At 55.9% G+C, this 21474-nt stretch overlaps 1 protein-coding gene across 3 annotated transcripts in view; it reads right to left on the reverse strand.

Moving 5' to 3' along the window:
* Window positions 1–16227, reverse strand: part of CAMK2A (calcium/calmodulin dependent protein kinase II alpha) — a 61118-nt gene extending 44891 nt beyond the window's left edge. For all 3 annotated transcript variants that reach the window (XM_040497690.1, XM_040497681.1, XM_040497695.1), the window contains exons 1-2: window positions 15991–16227; window positions 2465–2559 (exon numbers count right to left, since the gene is read on the reverse strand). In XM_040497690.1, coding sequence (XP_040353624.1) covers window positions 2465–2559; window positions 15991–16052 — 157 coding nt within the window. In that variant the 5' untranslated portion in view covers window positions 16053–16227. The remainder of the gene's footprint in view (window positions 1–2464; window positions 2560–15990) is intronic.
* Between the last annotated feature and the right edge of the window lie 5247 nt (window positions 16228–21474).

A 21474-nucleotide genomic window follows, 5' to 3' on the forward strand; every position in this document is an offset into this window, starting at 1 on the left:
ATAAATAAATAAATAAATAAAAATAAAAGAGTAGTTTTAAAATACATGCAAGAAAACATCTCCTGGGCTGGGGAGCCATGCAACAGCAGGAGAGGCTGACCGTGGTGGGGAAGGGGAAGGGGGAGCCACAGCCCCCGCCCAGGGGAGGACGGATGCTCCGGGTGGGCATGGCCCCTGCGGGGAGCTGCCAAAGTCACCGGGAGTGCCAGCAGGAGAAGCTTAGGGTACGTTGCCAAATATTCAGCATCACACTGCTCCCCACCCCGGGCACCATGAGTGGCAAACAAAGAAACCTGTGAAAAGCCACTCTTCTCCTCCCCCTCCCGCTGGGGACAGGAGCGTTGGCAGTTGGCAGACTTCTTTGAGAAGGTTCCCCGGAGAACCTCCCCACTCCCACCCTCCACGCTCACCTAGGCCTGGACCACCTTCCTCTGAGGACGTCAGAGCCTCAACAAATCGCCAGAGAATGACAGGGTGCCTGGCAGTTTCCTCCTGGCACGGCCCAGAGTCTATACTGCCCGAGGAATGCTTAGTCCTACCTTCCAGAAAAGAGGCAATGCCCTTTCCATTCTCCCCCATAAACATCTGTCTCTTCCTGTCATTGTGTGTGTGTGTGTGTGTGTGTGTGTGTGTGTGAGAGAGAGAGAGAGAGAGGGCAGTGAACTGCCCAAGAGCCCCAGCATCAAGGGAAGACACTGGTTCCTGACCCTCCCTCATTTTGGAGCTACCTCAACTTGCCATCCCGAGTCATGGCTCTAATCTTGCCCCCACTGTATCTCAGGGATTGGGACGTCTCCTTTGATCACTAGAGACATAAAGCACAGAGAGGGCACTAGAGTGCCACTAGTCACACAGCATGCAAGGCAAACCCCAGCATTCCTGTGGCCTTCCTGCCCGCCCTGACCCCTGCCCCTGGCTCTGGCTCGGGACTTTCCACAGGTGTCACCCTTCCACACCAGCTTTCAAGCTGAATGTGTGCCATCCTGGCAGGTTCAGGGACCCTCAGAGAATCCACACACACACACACCCAGCCTCTTCTCCCAGCAGGACACTGGCTGCCTATGGGGGAACTCAGTGACTAGGAGAAAGCGCTGGGCTCCCAGCAGCACTGAGCCGGGGGATGAAAGGCAGCAACACACGGTCAACACAGGGCCCGCTGGGAGGCCTGCGGGGGACAATGTGAACATCCTGTAACAGCCTCCGTGAACCCCACACCTGCTGGGCTCCAGCCCAGACGCAGCTGCTGCCTATGCCGGGCAAACCCCTGGACACTATGCCAGCCCCTCGCTCGACGTCCCCCAGGCTGCACCTGCACCTGCCTCACCCAACAGAATTCCCTTCGCCTCCAGGGAACCCCCAAGGCAGCTAGAACCATTCAGAGCAGGAATTGGAGTTTTGAAGATAACCTTCCCCAACCCACTGACTATGGTTACTGCCCTTCCCGCTCTAACCACGTGCTCAGGGCAAGAAGCAAGCCTCCTGGGCAGGCTTTCCAGGTTCCAGTGTCCACACGGATCACCAGTGCACCTTGTTAAAATGCACATCCTGATTCCTTAAGTCTAGAAACAAGAAGCCTTTCTAACGATCTCCTGGTGACGCAGATGCTACTTGTCTAGGACCATTTCCGAACTGGAATGACCTGGGGATCTCTTCCAAACCCAGGTCCCACCTCACACGGATTAAATCACAACCTCGGTGGGTAGGAGCCAGGCATCAGGAGTTTTGGAAGCTCTCCAGGGGTCCCGGGGTGAGGACAGTTTGGGGAGCCACCATTCTAGGGAAAATTTAGGGATAAGAGAGTGGATTTGCGTGGCTGAAGCAGAATGTACTTGGCGTTAGCTGGCCTCTGGTGGAGCCCTGGGATGTGTTGGGTGCTATCCTAGGTACTGGGGATAGCAGGGACTGAGACCCATCCCTACCTTCTTGGAGCTTAGAGTCAAGAGGCAAGATGGATGTGAAATCAGGGACCAAGTCAGTCAATGGGATAAGTCCAGGTTGGGGTAAAGCCACAAAGGTAAACAGTAATAACATATAAAATAAGGGAGACCCCTCAGATTTGGGGGTCAGGGAAGCCTCTCAAAGGATGGGGCGTTGAGCTGCGACCTGAAGATTTAGAAAGGATCAGGCTTGTAAAAGGAGCCAGGTGAGGGAGTCCCAGCAGAGGGAATGGTGGGTGCAGAGGTCTGGAGATGAGAGAGGGAGCGAGTGGCAGAAAAACGGGGAAAGGAAGTCCTACCTGGAGCCTTTGCCTTCATCTGGGTGGGAGGCAGAGAGGCCATGGCCTCCAGTCTAGATCCCCGGAGGAAGGAAAATGGAGGGGTCTGCGCTCATAATACCCACAGGAGGAAGCAGCTCCCTCCTGCAGCATCACCCAGGGGGACAGACCCAGGTCCTGGCTCTAACCCAAGGGGTAGAGGGTAGCAAGAGCCCCAGAGGGCGGGCGAGGCATATGTCTGCTACCTACCTCTGGCCGACAGCTTCTTGGTGTTGATGATCTTAGCAGCATACTCCTGGCCAGCCAGCACCTTCACACACCTGCGCACCACCGAGAAGGCTCCCCTGGAAGGACAGAGAAGGCGCAGGGGGTAAGGAAGGGCCCAAGGGACGCATCGCTGGGACAGACCAAAGCCCATGCGTCTGCACCATGCTGGCTAGGGAGACCTCCTGTGGGGCTGCAGGAGCTCCCGGGGACAACTGTGGCCTGACTCGGGGACGGGGCAGGGCTGGAGACCCGGGAGGACCACTGGTAGCAGATTATCAGGGCCTTGGCCTCACGAGAGACGAACCTTGCAGAGTTGTAATAAGTCGGGCTCTCCAAGTTGTAAAACATTAGAATCGTGTAGTGTGAGAATCATAGCATCCCGGTCTCTGAAAGATTTTACTGTTTCATTCTTTGAGTAGGTAACACATCAACACGGTTCCACGTTCAAAAGATTGGAAAGACTCCCTCCCACCCCTGTACCCCAGTCTCCGAGGTCCTGTCCCCAGGGACAGCTAGTGTTACCAGGTCCTTGAGCAGCTGTCCACAAATACTCTCCCCCACACAAAGGTACTGAAACTTGCAGACCATTCTGCACCCTCCTTTTTTTTTTTAAAGTCTATTTATGTATTTTGAGAAAGAGAGGGGGAGACGGTGAGCAGGGGAGGGGCAGAGAGAGAGAGGGAGAGAGAGAATCCCAAGCAGGCTCTGTGTTGTCAGCGCAGAGCCCGACCCGAGCCTCCAAACCACAAGCTGTGGGATCATGACCTGAGCAGAAACCAAGAGTCGGACGCTTAACCGACTGAGCCACCCAGACACCCCTTCACCCTACCTTTTTTCGGTAGATATCTTGGAGATACTCTTTCCAGATTATGTATGTTACAAGAGGGGTACCTGGGTGGCTCAGTTGGTTGAGCATCCGACTCTTGATCTCGGCTCAGGTCATGATCCCACAATTCGTGGGTTCGAGTCCCATGCCAGGTGTAGAGCCTGCTCGGGATTCTCTCTCTCCTTCTCTCTCTGCCCCTACCCTGCTCTCTCTCTCTCTCTTTCTCTCTCTCAAAAATAAACAAAGATTTTAAAAATCTTGAAAAAACACAAAAAACAAATCGTCACATAAAGAGCTCCTCATTATTTATTCATATGGCTGTCCTATAATTTACCTAGCCAGTCCCCTATCACTGGGCAATTAGGTTAGTTCAAACCATATTACAAACAATGACTAACCTTCTATGTGTGCCTTAGAATTACTTTTGTCTTGTGTGCAGCTGTCTGTGGATAAACTTTGAGAAACGGTGTTCCTTGGTCAAAGGGTAGGTGTTATCGGTAATTTCAACAGATAATGAGAGATTATCCATCTTAGAGATTGTACCAGCCTACTTTCTCTAGTATGTGAGGGGACCATTTCCCTCGCCCACGTCAACAGTGTATCATCAAGCTTTTTTGTCTTTGCTAGTGAGACAGGTGGAAACTGGCAACTAAGCGTAGATTTGATCTGTGAGTCTCATATTGATGAAGGCTGAGCCTCTTTTCACATGTTTTAAGAGGCTTCTGAGACTTGACCCTCAAAGTATCAGTGGCTGGGAAAAAAATCTGGAGCGAGGGTTAAGTTTCAGCACTTGCATGGGGACGTTGATTACTGCCATGTGGAGTGTGGCCCATGTCCCAGATTGTTCAACTTTTTGAGAAAAGCCAGAAGTCTGGATATGTATGTGAAAATTCCCAATTTTTAAAGACTGGCACCTTATTCTTGAAAATAATTTTTTTAAACAGAGGATCTGGCCAAACAAAACTAGTTTGAGGGTTAGATCTTGTAGCCAAGAACTATGTCATACCCCCTCCCACAAAGGTCATCTGGTCCAACTCTTCCATGTCACAGACGATAAACCTTTCCTGCCCCTAAGGAGCTGGACACTGACCGTAGGCACCACCCTTAGCCCCCTAACCACAGACTAAAGGCAAGAAGCAAGTCTCTGGACAGGCTTTCCCAATTTTATTTTATTTTATTTTAATTTTTATTTTGCATTTGAGAGAAAGAGAGAGAGAGAGAGAGAGACCATGCACAAGCAGGGTGGGGGGTGGGGGCAGAGGGAGACAAAGAGAGAAAATCTTAAGCAGACTTCACGCTCATCGCGGAGCCCAGCGCAAGGTTCGGTCCCAGACCCTGGGATCAAGACCTGAGATGAAATCAAGGGTCAACCCTCAGTGCTCAACAGCCACCCAGGTGCCCATCCCAGTTTTAAGGTGTATGTGAATCACCAGGGTGTCTTATCGAAATGCAGAGTCGGGTTCCTTAAGTCAGGAGTAGAGCTCAAGACTCTGGGAGCTCAGCGTAGAAGACTCGAGAAGCTAGCTGTAGGCAGGGCTGGGTCTGGAACTCTGGTATTTGCTCTCCCTCACCAAGGGAGCCCGCCACACCCAGGTTCCTGACGTGGCCACATCCTCTAACGCTGATGCCCTATCCTCAGCATACAGGTAGGTCCAAGCCCAGGAGGCCTGCAGGCTGGCACAGACACCCTCCCTACGTTCACCCTGGGCCCGGTGTCACTGGTTTCGTGTCTGGGCAGCATGAATGGAGAGGGTGGGAGACTGAGGAGGGGTGAGGAAGAAAGTGCCAGGAGGGGGCTGGAGACCAGGAAATGTGACCTCTAGAAAAGCCCTAGAAGGCCAGAATTCCTGGGCAAGTAGAAAGTCTCACACAGCAATGGACCTTCCTTGAGGTGGGCACCACGCTGTCCCCCCCCCACACACACCCAGGAAAGCAGCAAGACCCGGGTGCCTGGCCTGTGCTCCCAGAGCACTCCACACCCACCCATCTAGCCCAAGTTCACGGCTGGTTGCTTCTCCTGTCCCTCCCACCTGACGGTAAGTTCCTGAGGGCCAGGACTTCCACTTGCTCCTCCACGGGCCTGTGCCCGGGGAACCCAATGTCTACTGCCCATCGGGCTTCCATAAATGTTACTTGCAGAAATAGGAGGTGGATTGAATTCGCAGTGGGACGGACTGAAACGAGACCAGGAAGGGGATTTTCCATCGGAGGTGTTAGGAATAGGAAGAGGCATCTGAAGAAGGTAGGGCACAACTCATCTCTCAAAGAGACGACAGGCAGACAGGCGGACGGGCCTAAAGACCTTCAGGTCCCTGCCCAGCTGGAGTCCACGATTCTCAAAGGCCCCAAGGGACAGAGTGTTTAAGGTGGCCCCTCTGGGAAAGGTTGGAGAGCCCCAGTGAGATCAGGGAGCAGGGAAGGAGAGAGGCTGTAAGCTCCTGAGTGCAGGGCGGAGTCTTGCCCCAGTGACCAGCATCTAGCCCATGTCTGGTCTGGAGCCTGGAGTTCAATTAATGTGGGAGCGAGGGATGGAGGGATGGAAGGGTGGTGGGAGGAAGACAGGAACAGAGGGATAGATATAATTTCTCCACTAAAGAAATAAATGCTAAGTAAGAGGTAGAAAAAACTAAGTAAAAAAATCCATTCCAGGTAAAGACCTTAGACCAATGGTTGCCAAACTGCTTGCTCAGGAATCCCCTGGGGGTATTTTTAAAATACATATTCCAAGGCCCCATCCAGACCTACCAAATCAGAACCTCTGGGCAGAGGCACAGGGGATCTGTGTTTTCATTGAACACCCGGGTTCAGGTGATAGTTTCCCAGCCAACTGGGCTGTCCTTCCTGCCCTCTGCGGGAGTCCTCCTAGATGCCCTGTCTCCGGACATCAGCACCGAAGGGGCTGGCACATGTACTTCTGTGCAGGGTGGCTTGACAGGCGTGTGAACCTGGGCTCTGCGTCAGGAGCTGAGAACCTAGGAGCCACAGCTATAAAACAGTAGAAGGCACATTCGCTAAACTTCCTCCCTGGAACACAGCGCCAAGCTTTTGGGTAAGTCTCAGCTTCTAGCTGGGGGTCCTAACTAGGTTCTAACATGGGCAGGGCTGCTGCAGGGGCCATGTACCCCCTGAAGGACATCCTGCGCCTCTGAAAGTAGGTATGTGCATTTTTTTCTGGGGCAAGGATGCATAGCTTTTAGCAGCAGCTCAGAGGGAGGAGTTTATCAAAACCAGTTCAGAGCTACTGGTCCAGAGGGCACCAGCCTCCCACGTACCCAGAAGGCATCTTCCTTTCAAATGCATGTGCACCACTAAGCTCCTTCTTGAACACAGCAGCCCTGTGAAGTTGGGGCCGGCAGGTCGATGGGCAGGAGCTTGGAAACAGGACAGGGCAGAGAGGGGAGGAGGCCAAGATGGGGAGGTCAGCGTGGAAGGGAGTGACCAGGGGTCCCGAGAGGAAGGGAAAGCGGGTCACAGAACGTGGTCAGGGAGGGGTGTGTCTGTGAGACAGACAGACCCAGAAGGGACCAGAATCTCAGCTCTCAGCCCTGCTGGGAGGTCTTGGGCAGGGGTCTGCCCCAACACAGTCCTCCCCTTCTTTATCTGCAGCACGGGAGTTGGGGTGTGGATGAGGCGACATAGCACAGAGCCCTCTCCATCTTTAATATTCTACACCAGCACCGTCCAACAGAATGTTCCGGGACGGTGGAAATATTCCGTGTCGTCCGACGCGGCAGCCGCTAGCTTCATATGGTCATAGAGCACTTGCAATGCGGCTCGGAGGACCGAAGAACTGAATTTTTTATTTTATTTCATTCGCACAGCTATACGTGGCTAGTGACCACCGTGTTGGATGGCGAAGTTCTAGAAGAACAGGCATTCCCGAACCAGACCAACCAGAGTTCAAATCGTGGTGCCGCCACTCACCAGCAAGCCCCTTAACCTCACTAAGCCTGTTTCCTCCCCTGTAAAGTGTAGCCAGGAATAGTACTCACCCTGTGCAGTTGTTTCAAGGATTCAATGAGATAATAAGGTATGCAATAGCTTTAGCACAGTCCCTGGAGTCTAGTAAATGCTCAAGAAACATCGCCTTTTATAGGCATCATTATCTACGAAGTGATGAGAACAGCTGGCTTCATCAGAAACAAAATGGACCCCGTTTGCCAAGCTCAGAGAAGGAGGAAGTCAGGAGAGGAGGTTGTGGGGGCTACGGTGAGGAGGGGAAGGGCTGCTCCCCAGGGCAGAGCAGCGTGCCCCTGTGGGGGCGGGGGGGGTGGGGGGGCACAGGCAGGCAGGGAGGCCCTGCTCTCCAACAGACAGATGGAGAGGGCACGGTGAGAGTGGGTCCAGCATGGCTGAGAATGTGGGAACGTGCTAATGGGCCGTGAAAAGCAAGATTCACACTGGGAAATTGCTTTCTGGCTGCCTGGCAGGCTCGGTGTCCTGGGAGTTGCTGGCTGTCAGCCCACGGGGGGCTCACCACTCTCTCTGGCCTGAACCAGCCCAGAATGCTGACGTTGAAGCCAGGTGAGCACGGGGAGCATTCGAGGGGGGGCTTGAGAGACCTGGGGCCTCGCCCAGCTTGGCTACCAGCTTCTTATCCTCTGGGCCTCAGTTTCCCCATTTGAAAGATGGGGGTGAGGACCCTCAGTCACACTTCCCCCTGGGCCATTTGGGAGAAGTCTCTCCTACACAGGGATGGGGAGAGGTTCCTGCTTCCAAGACAACTTCCTCTAAAGTAAACCTCCCCACCTTTACCCCGAGCTGCCCAGAGCCCAGGGCGTGCCCGTGGGTCTCAGCAGACAGAAGACAGTTTCTGGGGGCCTTCTGGAAACAGCACAGTCACAGAACCCACACCCCCCTCCACTCTGGACTCCTTAGGGGGTCTGATTGTCAGGGGTCCCGACAAGTACTAGGGTCTTCTGTTCACTGGCTGCTTCCTCAAACACACAACAGGTCTCCCTTATTCTGGAAAAATAAATAACCATCCTGCTCCCCCCCCCCAAATTTTTAAATTGAAAACCAAGAACTTCTCTCTCGACCCAACAGCTTGGGCCATTTCCTTCCTCCCTCTTTGCTGCCAAACTTCCAGAACAAGTGTCCGACATCCGCTGCCTCCTCTTTCCACCTCCCACACTCCGTGAACCCACCACAATCTGGTGCCCACCCCCGGGCTCCCTGGAAAAAGCTGTGCCAGGCCCGCCCACCCAGTGCCCCTCCCCCCCGCCCCTGCAGCCCCAGTGGGCCTGCTCCCCCTTGCCTGTCCCACACCAGGCGACATCTGGCCCACCTCCCTTTTTGTTTCTAGGTGGCTGCACTCTCCCTGGGACCTTGCCCTGCTGCCAGTGCCTACCCCTGCTCATCTCCCCCCAGATCATTTCTCCCCCTTCTCTCTCCACCGTCCTCTTACCACCTCCCTCCAGCCCCTCCACCGGGGCATCAGCTGGGATCTCCGGGGAAGGTCTGGGCAGTCATGAGCACACATAAAATTTAAACAAAATGACTCTGTGTCTGCGTATTATCCTGGGCAGAGGACGCATATCTTCCATCAGCTTCACAAAGGATCTGTGACCCCACCACCCCTGCAGATGGTAAAAGCCACTGACCATCATGCAAGATTGAAACCTGCTTCTGTATAGCCCCTCCTGCCTCCAGAATTCCAGTCCCGAGTTTCTAGCTACTCATCATCTTGCTTGGATGCTACGTGACAGGCAACTCATAATCAAAGTCCAGTCTCCTCGGGAAAGTCTCCTCACCCTCAGTTAAAATACCTAAGCATTCCACCTCTCTGAGATGAGCTGGGGTGATTCCAGAAAGTTCCAGGTCGACAGGAACCGTTATCTGTCAGAGCATCAGGGTCCGGAACCTCTCGGTGGTAACTCACAGCCCAAGTTCGCTGATCTGATCACTCAGCAGAGAGGAAGTCCTGGGGGTATGGATGCCCGAGCAGACGGAGTCAGAATGTCTGGCCATCAGAGGGGCCGCGGGGTGGGCCACATGTGACCGCATCAGGAGCTGGTGTACCCAGTGATATCTTCCCAGTGACGTCGACTTTTTCCCCATTCCACAGATGTAGAAACTGAGGTCAAGCCCTTGAACCCAGGACTCCTGACTCCTTGTCGGTTGCTCTCTCCAATACCCCACATTCTCAGATTAGAGGTGGCCCTCACCTTGGGTCCACAGATGGACTTTAGGGCAGAGGGATCTTTGAGAAATAATACACCCTTGCAGTGGATTGTAGTGAAGCGTTTTTCTAGAAAAGTGCCGGGGAGTTGTATGAGATTCTCTGAGGGCTCCTAGATTTCCAGACCAGTTAAAAAGCTGGGGTCAGATCTGTCGAGAAACAAAAGGGATATCCTGTTTCCGTAATAACCCCTTCGAGTGCTTTAAGCAAATCCCTTCACCTTTTGGGGCCTCAGTTTGCCTATCCGTGAAGTCAACTGTCGATCATTTTTAAACCCACTCTTTCTTTCTTCTTAGTTCTTTTTATTATTATTATAATTATTTTCTAATCTTTATTTATTTTTGAGAGAGAGAGAGAGAGAGACAGAGCATGAGCAGGGGAGGAACAGAGAGAGGAGACACAGAATCTGAAACAGGCTCCAGGCTCTGAACTGTCAGCACAGAGCCCGACGTGGGGTTCGAACCCACGAACTGCAAGATCGTGACCTGGGCCGAAGTTGGACGCTTAACCGACTGAGCCACCCAGGCGCCCCTTAGTTATTTCTTTTTAAGCCACGATGCCCTTTTAAAATAACAAACAAAACACAGCTATGCAGGTCTCCCAGTGGCAAATAGATCAGAGGAGATAGGGGCTGTGGGGGCTAGGGGCCCCATTTGTTTGGTGTTCTCTCTCTTCTCCCCAGTTCGCTACAGCAGCTCGGCCCAGAACCCCACAGACTATAGCATTTCGCAGCCAGAAAATTCTAGGACCTTGTTACTGAAACCTTACATCTCCCTCCTCCCATCCTGGGCTGCAGCCGCCTGCTGCCAGGGACTCAGTGTCTTCGAGCTGTCCCACACCCCACAGGCCTGCCCCATGCCAACCCAGCAGAAGTCTTGTGGGGGACACAGAAGGTCTGGGAACCAGAAGATTCTGTTTGCACAGGGAACAGTGAACCAACAGAAGTCCTAACATATTCCTTGTTTTGGCTGTGCATGGGTTTTCTTGAATGGGTTACAAAAAGGGAAATAGAACGATATTCACAGACCTTGGAGAGAGGACCTGAACGGACAGAAGCAGGGGGGATGATGAGGGCCTGCTTCCTCCTCAGGCTCCATCCACCTGCACACCCTGAAGCCTTCTAGAAGTTCAGAGACAGACACTAGAGCCAAGCACCAGACAAGAAAGAGGCTGGAGTGCCCTATTCTTGTGTGCCATTGGCCTGTGCGACCTTGGGCAAGGCCCTGGCCCTCTCTGGGCCTTAGTTCCCTATCCGTAAGACAAAGGAGCACTCCTCACTCCAGTACTCTGAGTGGGATTGAGTGTGTGCTCAGGAAATACCTGTTGCCGGGAGGTAAGAGTCACAGACATGTTTCTCCTTTTACGTGACCCCAAGGCCCTCAACCTTCTCCGGCAAGGAAAGTTCCAGTGGCCCCACCTGACACCTCGGGGCCAGCCACACCCCAAGAGGGGCTGGAGGGCCTGGGCTGGGCCTCTGGGGGCTGCGCCAGCCTGGCCAGGGACGCAGGCTTCCTACTGTGCCCCAGAGAAGCTCAGAAGCTCAGAATGCAACATGGGCAACATGCATGCTGGAGAGGGTGGACCGTGGCAAAGGGGCCTGCACAAGGAGAGGGAAGGGCAGGGCAGGGGAGCCCAGGAGCGCAGCCAGCATCATCTTGCTCCCCCTGCGCTGGGAGGTAGACCTGGGCTGGATGCCCTCTTGGAACCGGTGTGTGCGTGTGCGTGCGCGCGCGTGCGCGTGTAACCGGATGCAGGCATTGCATTCCAAGGCTCTGGCCTCACCCCACTGAGGGCCGGGGCCCCAGACTGCAGGGGTGCTGGCAGCAGTGTCACTGTGTGCTTGTGCAGGGAGGCAGGCGGGCAGGAGGGAGGCTCAGCAGAGTGTCAGTGTGTCTCAGCCTGTGTGGGGGTGGTTGTGCGGGGGTGGAGGGCTGCGGCATGCACCAGAACATGTGCGTGCCTGCCGCTCGGATGGCTCGGAGGGGGAGGAAGGAAAGTCTGTCCCTTTCCCTGTTCCCGTCACCCCTCCCCACCTTGAAGAACTGCCCCCCCCCAACTTCCCATCCTTGGCTTTTGGCCCCTGAGAACGATCTGGTCCCCTACCTTGGCTTTGCCACTGCCTCTCCCTGTGGCCTTGGGCTATTTCTCTCTGGGTGTTGGTCCCACCATCTAGGTTATAAATAGCGAGTGTGGACGGTCCTTCCAGTTCTGATGTTCTTTGAGTCTGAAATTTCCCATGTGTGTCCCCCACAGAGGGAAGCTAAGGAGGGCAATACGTCTCATGGGGCATTTCCTCATCTGCAGAATTATTCTGATCCCCATTTTACAGATGGTAAAGTTGGGGCTCACAAAGGACCAGGGATCCATACAGGGTGACCCGGTAAATTCGAGGCAGAATCGTGTTTGAACATAAGCCTCAGCTCGGCGTTCTCTTACCCAGAAGGTCATGGCCCCTCTTCCCTGGGAGCTCTCCCCCGACACAGCAGCGAGAGGGGTCCCTATCATGAACCGTCTCCCCACCATGTCCCGGGTGCCAGACACCGGCACAGCGGCCATTCCACCTTCTCAAGCCTCGGTCGGCTCATCTGGCAGGTGGGTGAGTAAGCCCTCTGCCTCCCTCAGAGACGAGCTAATGGCTGGAGAGGTGCTTCACCGGCCCCAAAGCACTGTGAATATGAGGTTATTCGAAGCAAAATGCAAGTGTACCTCCACCTTTGGGTGATGTATGGACGGCCAGGTGTTTCCTCTCCCCAACATTACCCCATTGAGGCTCCTAACAGCTCAGCCGGGGAAGGATGGGATTGTGGAGCACACTGGCAGACGTTAGAGCTTGCGTGTCACGCGGGATCCTAAGCACCCAGGATGCTGGCCCCCCAGTGTGGGGAGCAGCCTCTAGGCCCCATGTCCCCCACTGGTCAGCCCGGCCCAAGCCCAGCTCCTGATACACAGCTGTGGGGGTAAGAGCGGGCAGGGGGCTCCGGAGCTGGCTCTGGTCCGTCCCTCTGCTGACCTGGCTGGCCTCTGGAGCCCCTCCCTCCGCCCAACACTGCCCTTGAGTCAATTTCGGATCCCAGTTTCTAGAGAAAGACTGGGCTGTTCTCTCTCTCCAGTCTCCCTCCCTCTCCCTCTCTCAAGTAAAATCTCCTTCGGAGGCTCTTTCTGGACGGCTGCAGAGCAATTCTCTGCCTCCCTAACCTCTCCTAGAAGTGGGATTCCAAAGCCCAGAGAATGTCAACGGCTGGAAGAGACATCCTCCTTTCCAGGCCTCCTGGAACCTGACCCCTTGCCCCGATCGTGGTCTTCCCGGAAGACAGGCTCTGCTGACAGCTCTGCCCAGACCACACCCCACCCAGCTGACTGACCGCCAGGTGGGAGAGAGACAGCTTCTCTTACATCCGTAGCCCACCCCATCCTGGGCTCCTAGAAGGCCTGCATCATAAGCCAGTCCTCACCGAGTAGGGCACCAGGAAGCCCTCGAGAGGCACACGCCCTCCTCTCCAGCTGGGCAGCCCAGGGCCCTGTGTGAGGTCCAAAGGCTCCCATGTCCCCTCGCAGGGCCAACCCAGCTGCCTCTCCAAGGCCCCCTGCCAGTGATGTGAAGCGGGTTCCTGGAATAAGGGACTCAGCTCCTGCGTGGTGACCGCAGTGTCCCAGCTGGCAGGGACTGTGGGTCAAGCATCCAAGGCCGGGCCCAGCAGGCATCTTCCTCACTTCTCCCAGCAGAAGAGGAGCTTGGTCAGGCCCCTCCCCCAAGCTGGGCAAACTCCAGACAGAAGGTAAACATGTGGCAGGCCCCGGCCGAGGGCTCCAGCCTGCCCAGCCTTTGACGGCAACAATGATTCCGGCAGCAGCCCCTGCTGATGGCGCACTGGGTGCCAGGCCACATCTTCACGCGTGCCATCTTATTTCACCACCACAGCCTTTTTTTTTTTTTTTTTTTTTTATCTCCAGACTACAGGGGGCTGTGGTCTGGCTGCTGTTGCAGAGCCACGGATGGTGAGATCCAGAGCCTGGGCTGTGTGCTGGGCCCACCTCTACCTGCCCCACCGGGCGCCTGGCCTAACGCTGCTGCGCGGAGCAAAGCCCCCACCCGCTCAGTAATACGTCCCGGGGTTTCTAACCCAGCCATGGGTTAAAAGAGGTGTGGAGCCTCATTCTCTTTCCGATACAAGCATCGGTAACCCTAAGCCCATCACAGCCTTCCTAATGTCCTGCAAGCTCCCGACAATGCATGCGACATTTCGTAGGTTTGCGCCTTCTTCTGGAGAAGGCAGACTTAGACTTTCGTCCGATTCCTGGAGGACTATGAGACCTAAAAACGGTTAGGAGCCCGTATGGTTCTAGAAGGGAGAGGTCTGAAATGGATTAGACAAGGCCTGGCCATGCCTGCCACCCTCGGTTCTCCTCCCGTGGCCACACCAGGGCTCCCTGTCCCCTGAAATCCTGCCCCTGCCCCGGTCCTGGCCGGCAGTGGGGCTGAGAAGGCTCCCGAAGGCTCCCTGGGCCAAGTCGCCCCCACAGCACCCAGTCTGCATGATAGCCATCTCCTCTCGGGGCAAAATACCACTTTTATTTTCACTTTAAGTGCCTGAGTCACATCTCAACTCCATGTCACTGCACCCTGTGACGCAGTCCTCCCAGAGCCGAGCCTTGGTCATGCCCTGAAAGGCAGATCCCAGCTAATCAGGGGATCCTTGGGCTCCCGTGGGCACTGGAGCCCGGCTGAGAAGGGGCCCTGCGCACATTTAGCAGACAGCTTCAGTCCTCTGGAGCAGCTCAAAACACACTCAGAAACGCAGGAAGTCTGCAGACAAGAGTGAGCACACATCTGCACATGGGTGTGTGTCTGTACAGGGCCCCAGGGCATACCTCAGGGTGTCGGGATAGCCTGGGATGTGAATGTGAGTGTGTGTGCAGGCAGCCTACTCGTACACAGCCACAGGCCCACCTCCCACACATATGCAGACACCAGCATAAGCTCACACATGCCTTCAACACCCACACTCCCACCCGAGCCTTTGGCCCAGGCCTCGCACGCACGCACATAAACCTTTCCGTGTGCGTGGCCCCCCATCCACACCCGGATGTGCGTGTCCAGACCTCAGAGAGGTACCACTGTGCCCAAAGCCCACACGGGCATCCTTACACAGACACAGACATCCTTACACAGACACGGACGTTTGCACACACCCAGACCCCACACACATTTGCCTGCTGATGTGCATGTAGCTCTGACCTGCCACACTCGGGCACACACAGTGACACCTATTCACCCCTTCACCACCATGCAAATCAGCCAGTGGTACCCCTTGGGCCACCTGCACGCGCCCACTCTTGGCGGCCTTACACACGAAGCACACCCCACAACCCCCTCCTGCTGCACACATGTGAACACTTGCCTACCCTCTCGGGGCACGCAAGCGTACCCCAGAGTCAGTCTTTACACAACACACACCAAAATGTGCACTGGGTGCACGCATCCGGACCTCACCCCGGCACATATCTGCTCACAGGGCCCCTCTCCCCTGCACTCCTGCTGCCACAGCAAGGACCACCCGGGGCGCTGGAGCTGCTTTGCCCAAGGGGCAAACTCTGCCTCCAAACTATACCCTACCCTGATCCATCCCTGGGTCCTCCGCACACCTAGCTGGGGGCAGCCAGAGTGTTTCCCTGACACTCCATGACCTACTGGGCCACCCCAGGGGGCTTCCCCCCCCCCATACGCTCCCACCCTTCTCCCCCCGCCAGTCATCGGAGGCATAAAATGAGCTCTGGAGCTGGACAACTTTGCCAAGGAACCAGAGCCCGTATACCACTAGCCCCTGAAATGGTAGTGCTCCCCCCCAACCCCACTTGCCTGATTGCGCCTCCCCACCTCCCAATTCCCAGGAAGCCTCACCAGTCCCTCGGTTATTAACCCCTGCTGTACCGGTGCCCTCACGCCAAGAGGAGTTGGGAGGAGGAAGGTGGGGAGGGGATGCGCTTTCAGGGAGAAGTTGGCCACTCTGCACAGTCACCATTGGTGCCTAAAGTCAGAAAGGACTGCCTGGGAGGTGGTGAACTCTCTCCCATCAGAGGTGTCCAAGTTGAGGCCAGATGAACACCTCAAGAGAAAGTCGGCAGGGGGTTCCAGCCCTGGACTTAGCAGCCTGGGAAGATGTCTTTTTAACCCTGAGTTTCTAAAAATCTGTGTGTGCCCAGTCATGTGCCCCCATGTATGTGTGTGTGTGTGTGTGTGTGTGTGAGCGTGTGCATGCACGCATGCACCGGCATGCACCATCCACCTTTCACCCCTACACACACACTCACCTGGCTGGCCTTGGCACATCTGTGCACCCACAAACATGCCTACACCCAGCTCCGGGCACTTTGCACAGGCAAGCGTCCCCAAACACACGCAGACTTCCTCCCTATGGGTACACAGGAAGCACGCAGGTGCACACCCCCTGCCCGTGACGCTGACCCCCTGCACCCTCCAGAACTCTCTGAGGTGCAACTCACTTTCCCAGTTCCTCGAAGAGCTGGTACTCTTCCGTGAAGCGGGTGCAGGTGATGGTGGCCATCCTGGCGCTGGGCGGGCAGGCGAGGCTTGGGGCTGGAGGACCAGGACTGGGGCGCTGCTGCTCTGCACCCGGAACTGAGGACCACTCGCCTGCCTGCGCTGCCGCTGCCGAGCGCGAACCAAGAACCAGCTTGACTGACGAGCCCGGGGCTTCTGAGCAGGGCACTGTGGCTGCTCACAGCCTCGCGAGCCTTCGTCAGCATCCAGGTCCCCATGGCAACCACCTCCGAAACGCCCTGTTCCCGTTGCCCCGGTAACTGCCTCCCCAACACCTGCCTGCCTTCCACTGCGAAACCTGCTCCCGGACGCCCTGGCCCTAACCACACAGAATACTGCAGGCTTGTGTGGGCCCAGGGCGGGTGGACCCAGCACTCCCCGAGGTGATGGACTGAGGGAGGGGTCTGGAGAGGGGGAGAAGAACCAACTTAATCCACAAGTGATCTTCTCTCTTCCCACCTCCCCCACCTCCAACTGTGGGTCCCTTGTAGCAGACAGGATGGGATTAAGTGGGGCAAAAAGGCAGTTGCCATGGTAACGGCCGGTGGGTGCCACATTCTGGGATGGTCCCCAGGAAAGACAGGATACAGTTACCCTGGCAACTTCATCTCCTCTGGAGAGACAGGTATTGCCCCGTTGCCCTGGCAACAGCCGGGTTCTAAGGTTTACAGGAAAAGATGGCTAATTCATGGGGATCTCTCTCCCAGTGGATCACTGTAGTCTGTAACTATCTCTCTGCTCCCCTCTGTATTTTGTTTTGGCCTCTGTCTCTGTCTTCCCCATTTGCTCTCGTTCTCTGCTACCCCTGTCCATCACACTGGCACTCTAGCTTGGGGGACAAATGCAGAGGAGACATCCGGATTCTGGAGGGAACTGCCTTGCCTGCCCGCTCATCCCCACCCCTCTCCTCCAGCCCATGTTCCCAGTGGGACCATGGAGATCTGGCCTCCTGGGGCTCACGTCCCAGTTTCTGCTTGTGCTTTCAGTCAAGGTGAAAGAGGCAGAGGCGGGCAGTGGGGAGGGAAGCATGGCCTGGCATGGAGGGGAGTGGCCATGGGCCTGCCCTGAAATCCTCATTCCCTTTTCCTCATTCTCATTTTCCCTGCCAAGTTTGATTCTTCAGGGCAGCAGCCAGATCTATGGCCCCAAGATCTCACCCAAGCCCTGGGGGTTTCGGAAGGAAAAGGACTGGAGTTAAGGATCTGGGTTCAACTCCTGCTCTGACGTTTGTTAGCTGTGTGACCCTGGGAAAGTCACTGCCCCTCTCTGAGCCTCCAGCGCCCTTTCTACAAAACAGAACAAAGCTGCCACTGTAGAGGAAGGTTGTGAAGAAGGAGTGGGCTAAGGGCTGTGGAAGCCTTTGGGAAGTATGTAAACATGAGGCCTGTTTTTAGTTTCTGGAAGAGGAAAAGGAAGGTCTAAAGCAGGACCATGACCACCCCCATCACTAGCTTGGACTCAGAATTTCACACCCACCTCCTCCACGCAAGCTCATTTCACAGCCCACCAGGCTGAGGTCTCTTGCCAGCATTTGCCCACAGTGAGCACAGGTCGGATAAAAGGATCCAGGATCCAAGCCCTTGTTTCTACCCCACCCCTCTCTCTGAGCCTCCAGCTTGCCTTACTGGTCACCTCACTTGCTGGACACGTTGTCTGCTTGTCGGTTATCCCCAGGTCTAGTGGGTCCCTGGCTCACTACTTTAGGTCCAGGGGCCCCGGGAGACATCTGGGTCCCCTCTCCCACAATTCTGCCCCTCTTCCCGGGAGTTGGGGGTGGGAGAGAATGATGGGGTTAGCTCTCTGATGCAGCCACTGCTTCCCAGGAGAGAAATGGGAGGGAGGCCGAGGGGAAGGAGGGGAGGCGAGCTAGGGAGGAGGGGTAATGGCTTAGCCACTAATTGCACCATTACCACCTTCAGAAAAAGGAAAAACCACTCAGTTTTGTTTCTGCGCACAATGCTTCCCGCTCCTGCCGCCAACGGTTGCAATTCAGAGGCAGAGAAGAGAGGCCTGTGCTCGGGGGGCTGCACAGCTGGTGGGAGCGGGCTGGGCACGGAACACCACTAGAGGCAAGAGAGGCAGACGCGGGGAAGTGGGGGAAGGACCGCACCCCCACCTCCCCGCCCAGGCCCTCTAGCCCTCCCCGGGAGGTGGCTTCCACTCCTGAAGGTGCTGCAACAGCCTTTAGTGACCACTGACGCTACCTCAGTCATTGTCCAGGGGAGAGGAGAGGAACTCCATGCTCTATAGGCTGTGTGATTTTGGATGAGCAGCCTAACTTCTCTGTGCCTCAGTTTCTTCATCCGCAAAATACAGTTCATAATATTCCCTACTTCCAGGGCTGTTTAAGGATTACATGAGAGGAGCAGATGAGTACAGCAGCTGGCACGCTGTACGTGTTCATTGATGGGCAATTATTACTATTAACGGACTCATAAGAAGCCCCTCCCTCCTCACGCCGCTCTGCCTGAGTCAGGGAAGCACACACGACTATCCTTTAGTCCTAGCACTTTGTGGCGCGGTTCTCTGAGTCCCCATTGGAGTTGAGCTCATGGTTTGAGCATCACCCTGGCCCGGCCTGGTTTGCAGCCTTTTGCTGGTAGAACAAAGAACGAGAACAAAGAGGCTAGGAGAGGGCTCACAAGGCCTCTAGCTCACTGGTGCCAACTTAACTTAATGGGGCTTTAGAAACTAACACATAAAACAAATAGCAAACGTGCCCCAAGGCTGTATTAATGGGAGTCTGAAGTTCTGAACAAAGGAGGTGATAGTCCTGCTCTGCTGGGAGCTGGCTGGACCACCCTGTTTCCTGGCTCACCCCATCCCCAGTCCCCACTGGTGAAAGGAAGCATGTTCAGAAGAGAGCAGAGCACCGGGCAGCAAGAGCCAGAGGGACAAGAGGAACAGAGGCTAATGGCTGGCTCTCTCCCTGTGTCTGACAGGGACCACGGAGGGGGCAAAAGCAACCTGGCCTCACACCACCCCGTCACCCCATCACCCTGTCTGTCCTTCCCTACCCCTGTCTCCCCTTTCCGCTCTCCTTCCTCTTCTCCTTTTCCTCTTTCTTGCCTTTCCCCATTTCCTTCCCTCCCTTGAGCCCTTTCTTTTCAATCCTCCCTATCCTTCTTGCTCCTTTTCACCTCCTTTCTTGTTTCTACCCCCCTCCCTCCTGCATCCCGGCTGTGTACCTCTTCCCTCCCTCCCTGGGCTGGCCCGGCCCAGACCCTGTGCGCCCTGGGGGACGTCCAGGACCTGGCAGAGAGATGCATGGAGAGGAGGAAGAAGACAAAAGGTCTCCTTGGCAACTCTCATACACACCCTGCCCCCGCGTGCTCCGAACCTTCGAGAGCTCAGCTCAGGGGTGTGGGCACTGCCTCGGACAGGCACCCCCTTCTGGAGTGGAACTGCCGCCCTGTGCGACAGCTAATTCACTGCCTCCCCTGTGCCCGCGAGGCTGGCAGCTGTGCCTGGTGGTGGCGGGCAGCGAGGAGCCAGGCCTGCCTCTGCGACGCGGGGAGAATGAGCCGATGATTGCAATGGGGGGACTGTTCCTGCCAGACTCCCCACCCCCCCCCCCCAGGGCCATGGCAGGCATGCGAGCCAGCACGTGTGCTCCCATCTGTAACACTCATGTGGTACTCAAGAGCTGGCCTGCATGCCGCGGGCTGGTGGCCAGGGGTGGGAGCCCAAGAGGTCACTGAGCACAGTTGTGGCATGTGAAGGTGGGGAACCTGAACGTGAATGCAAGCTATACCCTGGGTCTATGGGGTGGGATGGAAAAAAAAAAAAAAAAAAACTGGGACCAGGGCCAAGTTCCTGGGCCATAGCAGAGGTGGGAAGGGGGTGGGGGGAATCAGAGCCCGGGAAGCATTGTGCCAGCCCACTGTCATCCCACCTTCCACAGCCCACACACATACTCTCAGGCACATGCCCAAGGGCCTCAGGGTCCTGCAGGGCCTGGGCAGGTACCACAGAAAACCTGCCGTCTGAAGGGTCCCCACGAGGCCTGTCCCACTAAGGGCAGTGAGCGTGAGGGGCAGAATCGGTGGAAAGTGGGCCAACAGAGAAATGATCCGGCAGAGGGTCTAGGTGGAGGGTGATGTGGTTAATTAACTGCAGTAAGTAATGCCAGACTCGGACTCTGGAGAGAGGGAGGGGTCAGGGAGCATCGCTGTCCCCTGAGGGGGTCCCACATAGGAGATATTCCTTCCAGAGCGGAGGGAAGCCGGAAGCCAAGGGACAGAGGACGGTGGCTGCCGGGCCAACGTCTGCACAGCACAGCCTGCAGTTAGAGGACCCAAGTTCAAGTCTAGCTGTTGGCTAGGAGTGATTATGGCAGGTCTCTTTCCCACTGGGGCCTCCATTTCCTCCTCAGAAATATGGGGACAAGATGTTCCTTCGCTGACTCCAAAAATACGAGAAATAGTTATTTCCGCTTTAGAGCCAGGCCCTGTGCTAAGCATACTGCACAATTTATACCGCACCACAGATATCTGTGAGATAGGTATGATCGCTGCGTATCTTGCAGAGATGTGACATGACTTACCCATGTGGGGTCTGTGTGACCTCTGCACCCCTGCCCTATGCCCTTTGGCCTACACAAGGGCTGAAAGGGCCCTGACGGAGCCCGTGTCCCACACAGATGGAGACCAAGGCCCAGAGAAAGGAAGCTGCTGCTTCCTCCCTCGGCGGCAGAAGTCAGGGGCAGAGTTGGGACATAATCCAGAATTCCTGACTCCCAGAACAGTGCTCTTTCCCTTACCCTGCTCTGCCCTCCTTCTTTCTGGCACTGAACGGCTGCTTGCTTAGGTCCCAAGGTAGCCAGTAGGTACCAAGCGAGAGGAGGGAATACTGTCAAGGCCCAGGGTAGGGCTCAGAGCCCTGTCCCTCTAGCCAGGTCCAGGGCTCCCTCCCGGTTCCTGGGGGACTGGTCGTCCCTGCCCAGGACTCCACAGGCAGGGCCCAGTTTGGACAGGGCCACCCCCGGTTCTAATCTGGGTGGCGGATCTGCTGACATCTGGTCCAGCCAAAGGGGAAATAGAGGGGCTGTCTGGCATCTCTGGACTCCACTCCCCCAGCTCTGTGACCCAAGGGGCCAGTGCTGCCTCTGGTCTGCTCTCCCATCCACCCCTCCCCACCAGGTAGGTGGTCCAAGCATCCGCCTAGCAATGCCAGTCAAGGGCCTAAAACAGTCCAGACCCAGGTGCCCTGGCTGGGGGAAACTCAGGGGCCACAGGAAGATAGGAGGAGATGGGCAGGAGCCATGCTGTCTGCTGCGCCCAGCAGACACCACAGCAAGCAGGCTGAGCCTCCCCTCACCACACTCTAGTCCTGGTGACTCCTCACCCCAGTACCTTCCACAAATCTCAGCCCTGGGTCAACCGCCAGCACCTTGGTTAGGCAGGCTTGGGGACTGCTGGGCTGTG

This window comes from Herpailurus yagouaroundi, unplaced genomic scaffold (assembly GCF_014898765.1).
Source record: "Herpailurus yagouaroundi ecotype Mexico unplaced genomic scaffold, PumYag 29, whole genome shotgun sequence".
Taxonomy (NCBI): Eukaryota; Metazoa; Chordata; class Mammalia; order Carnivora; family Felidae; genus Herpailurus; species Herpailurus yagouaroundi.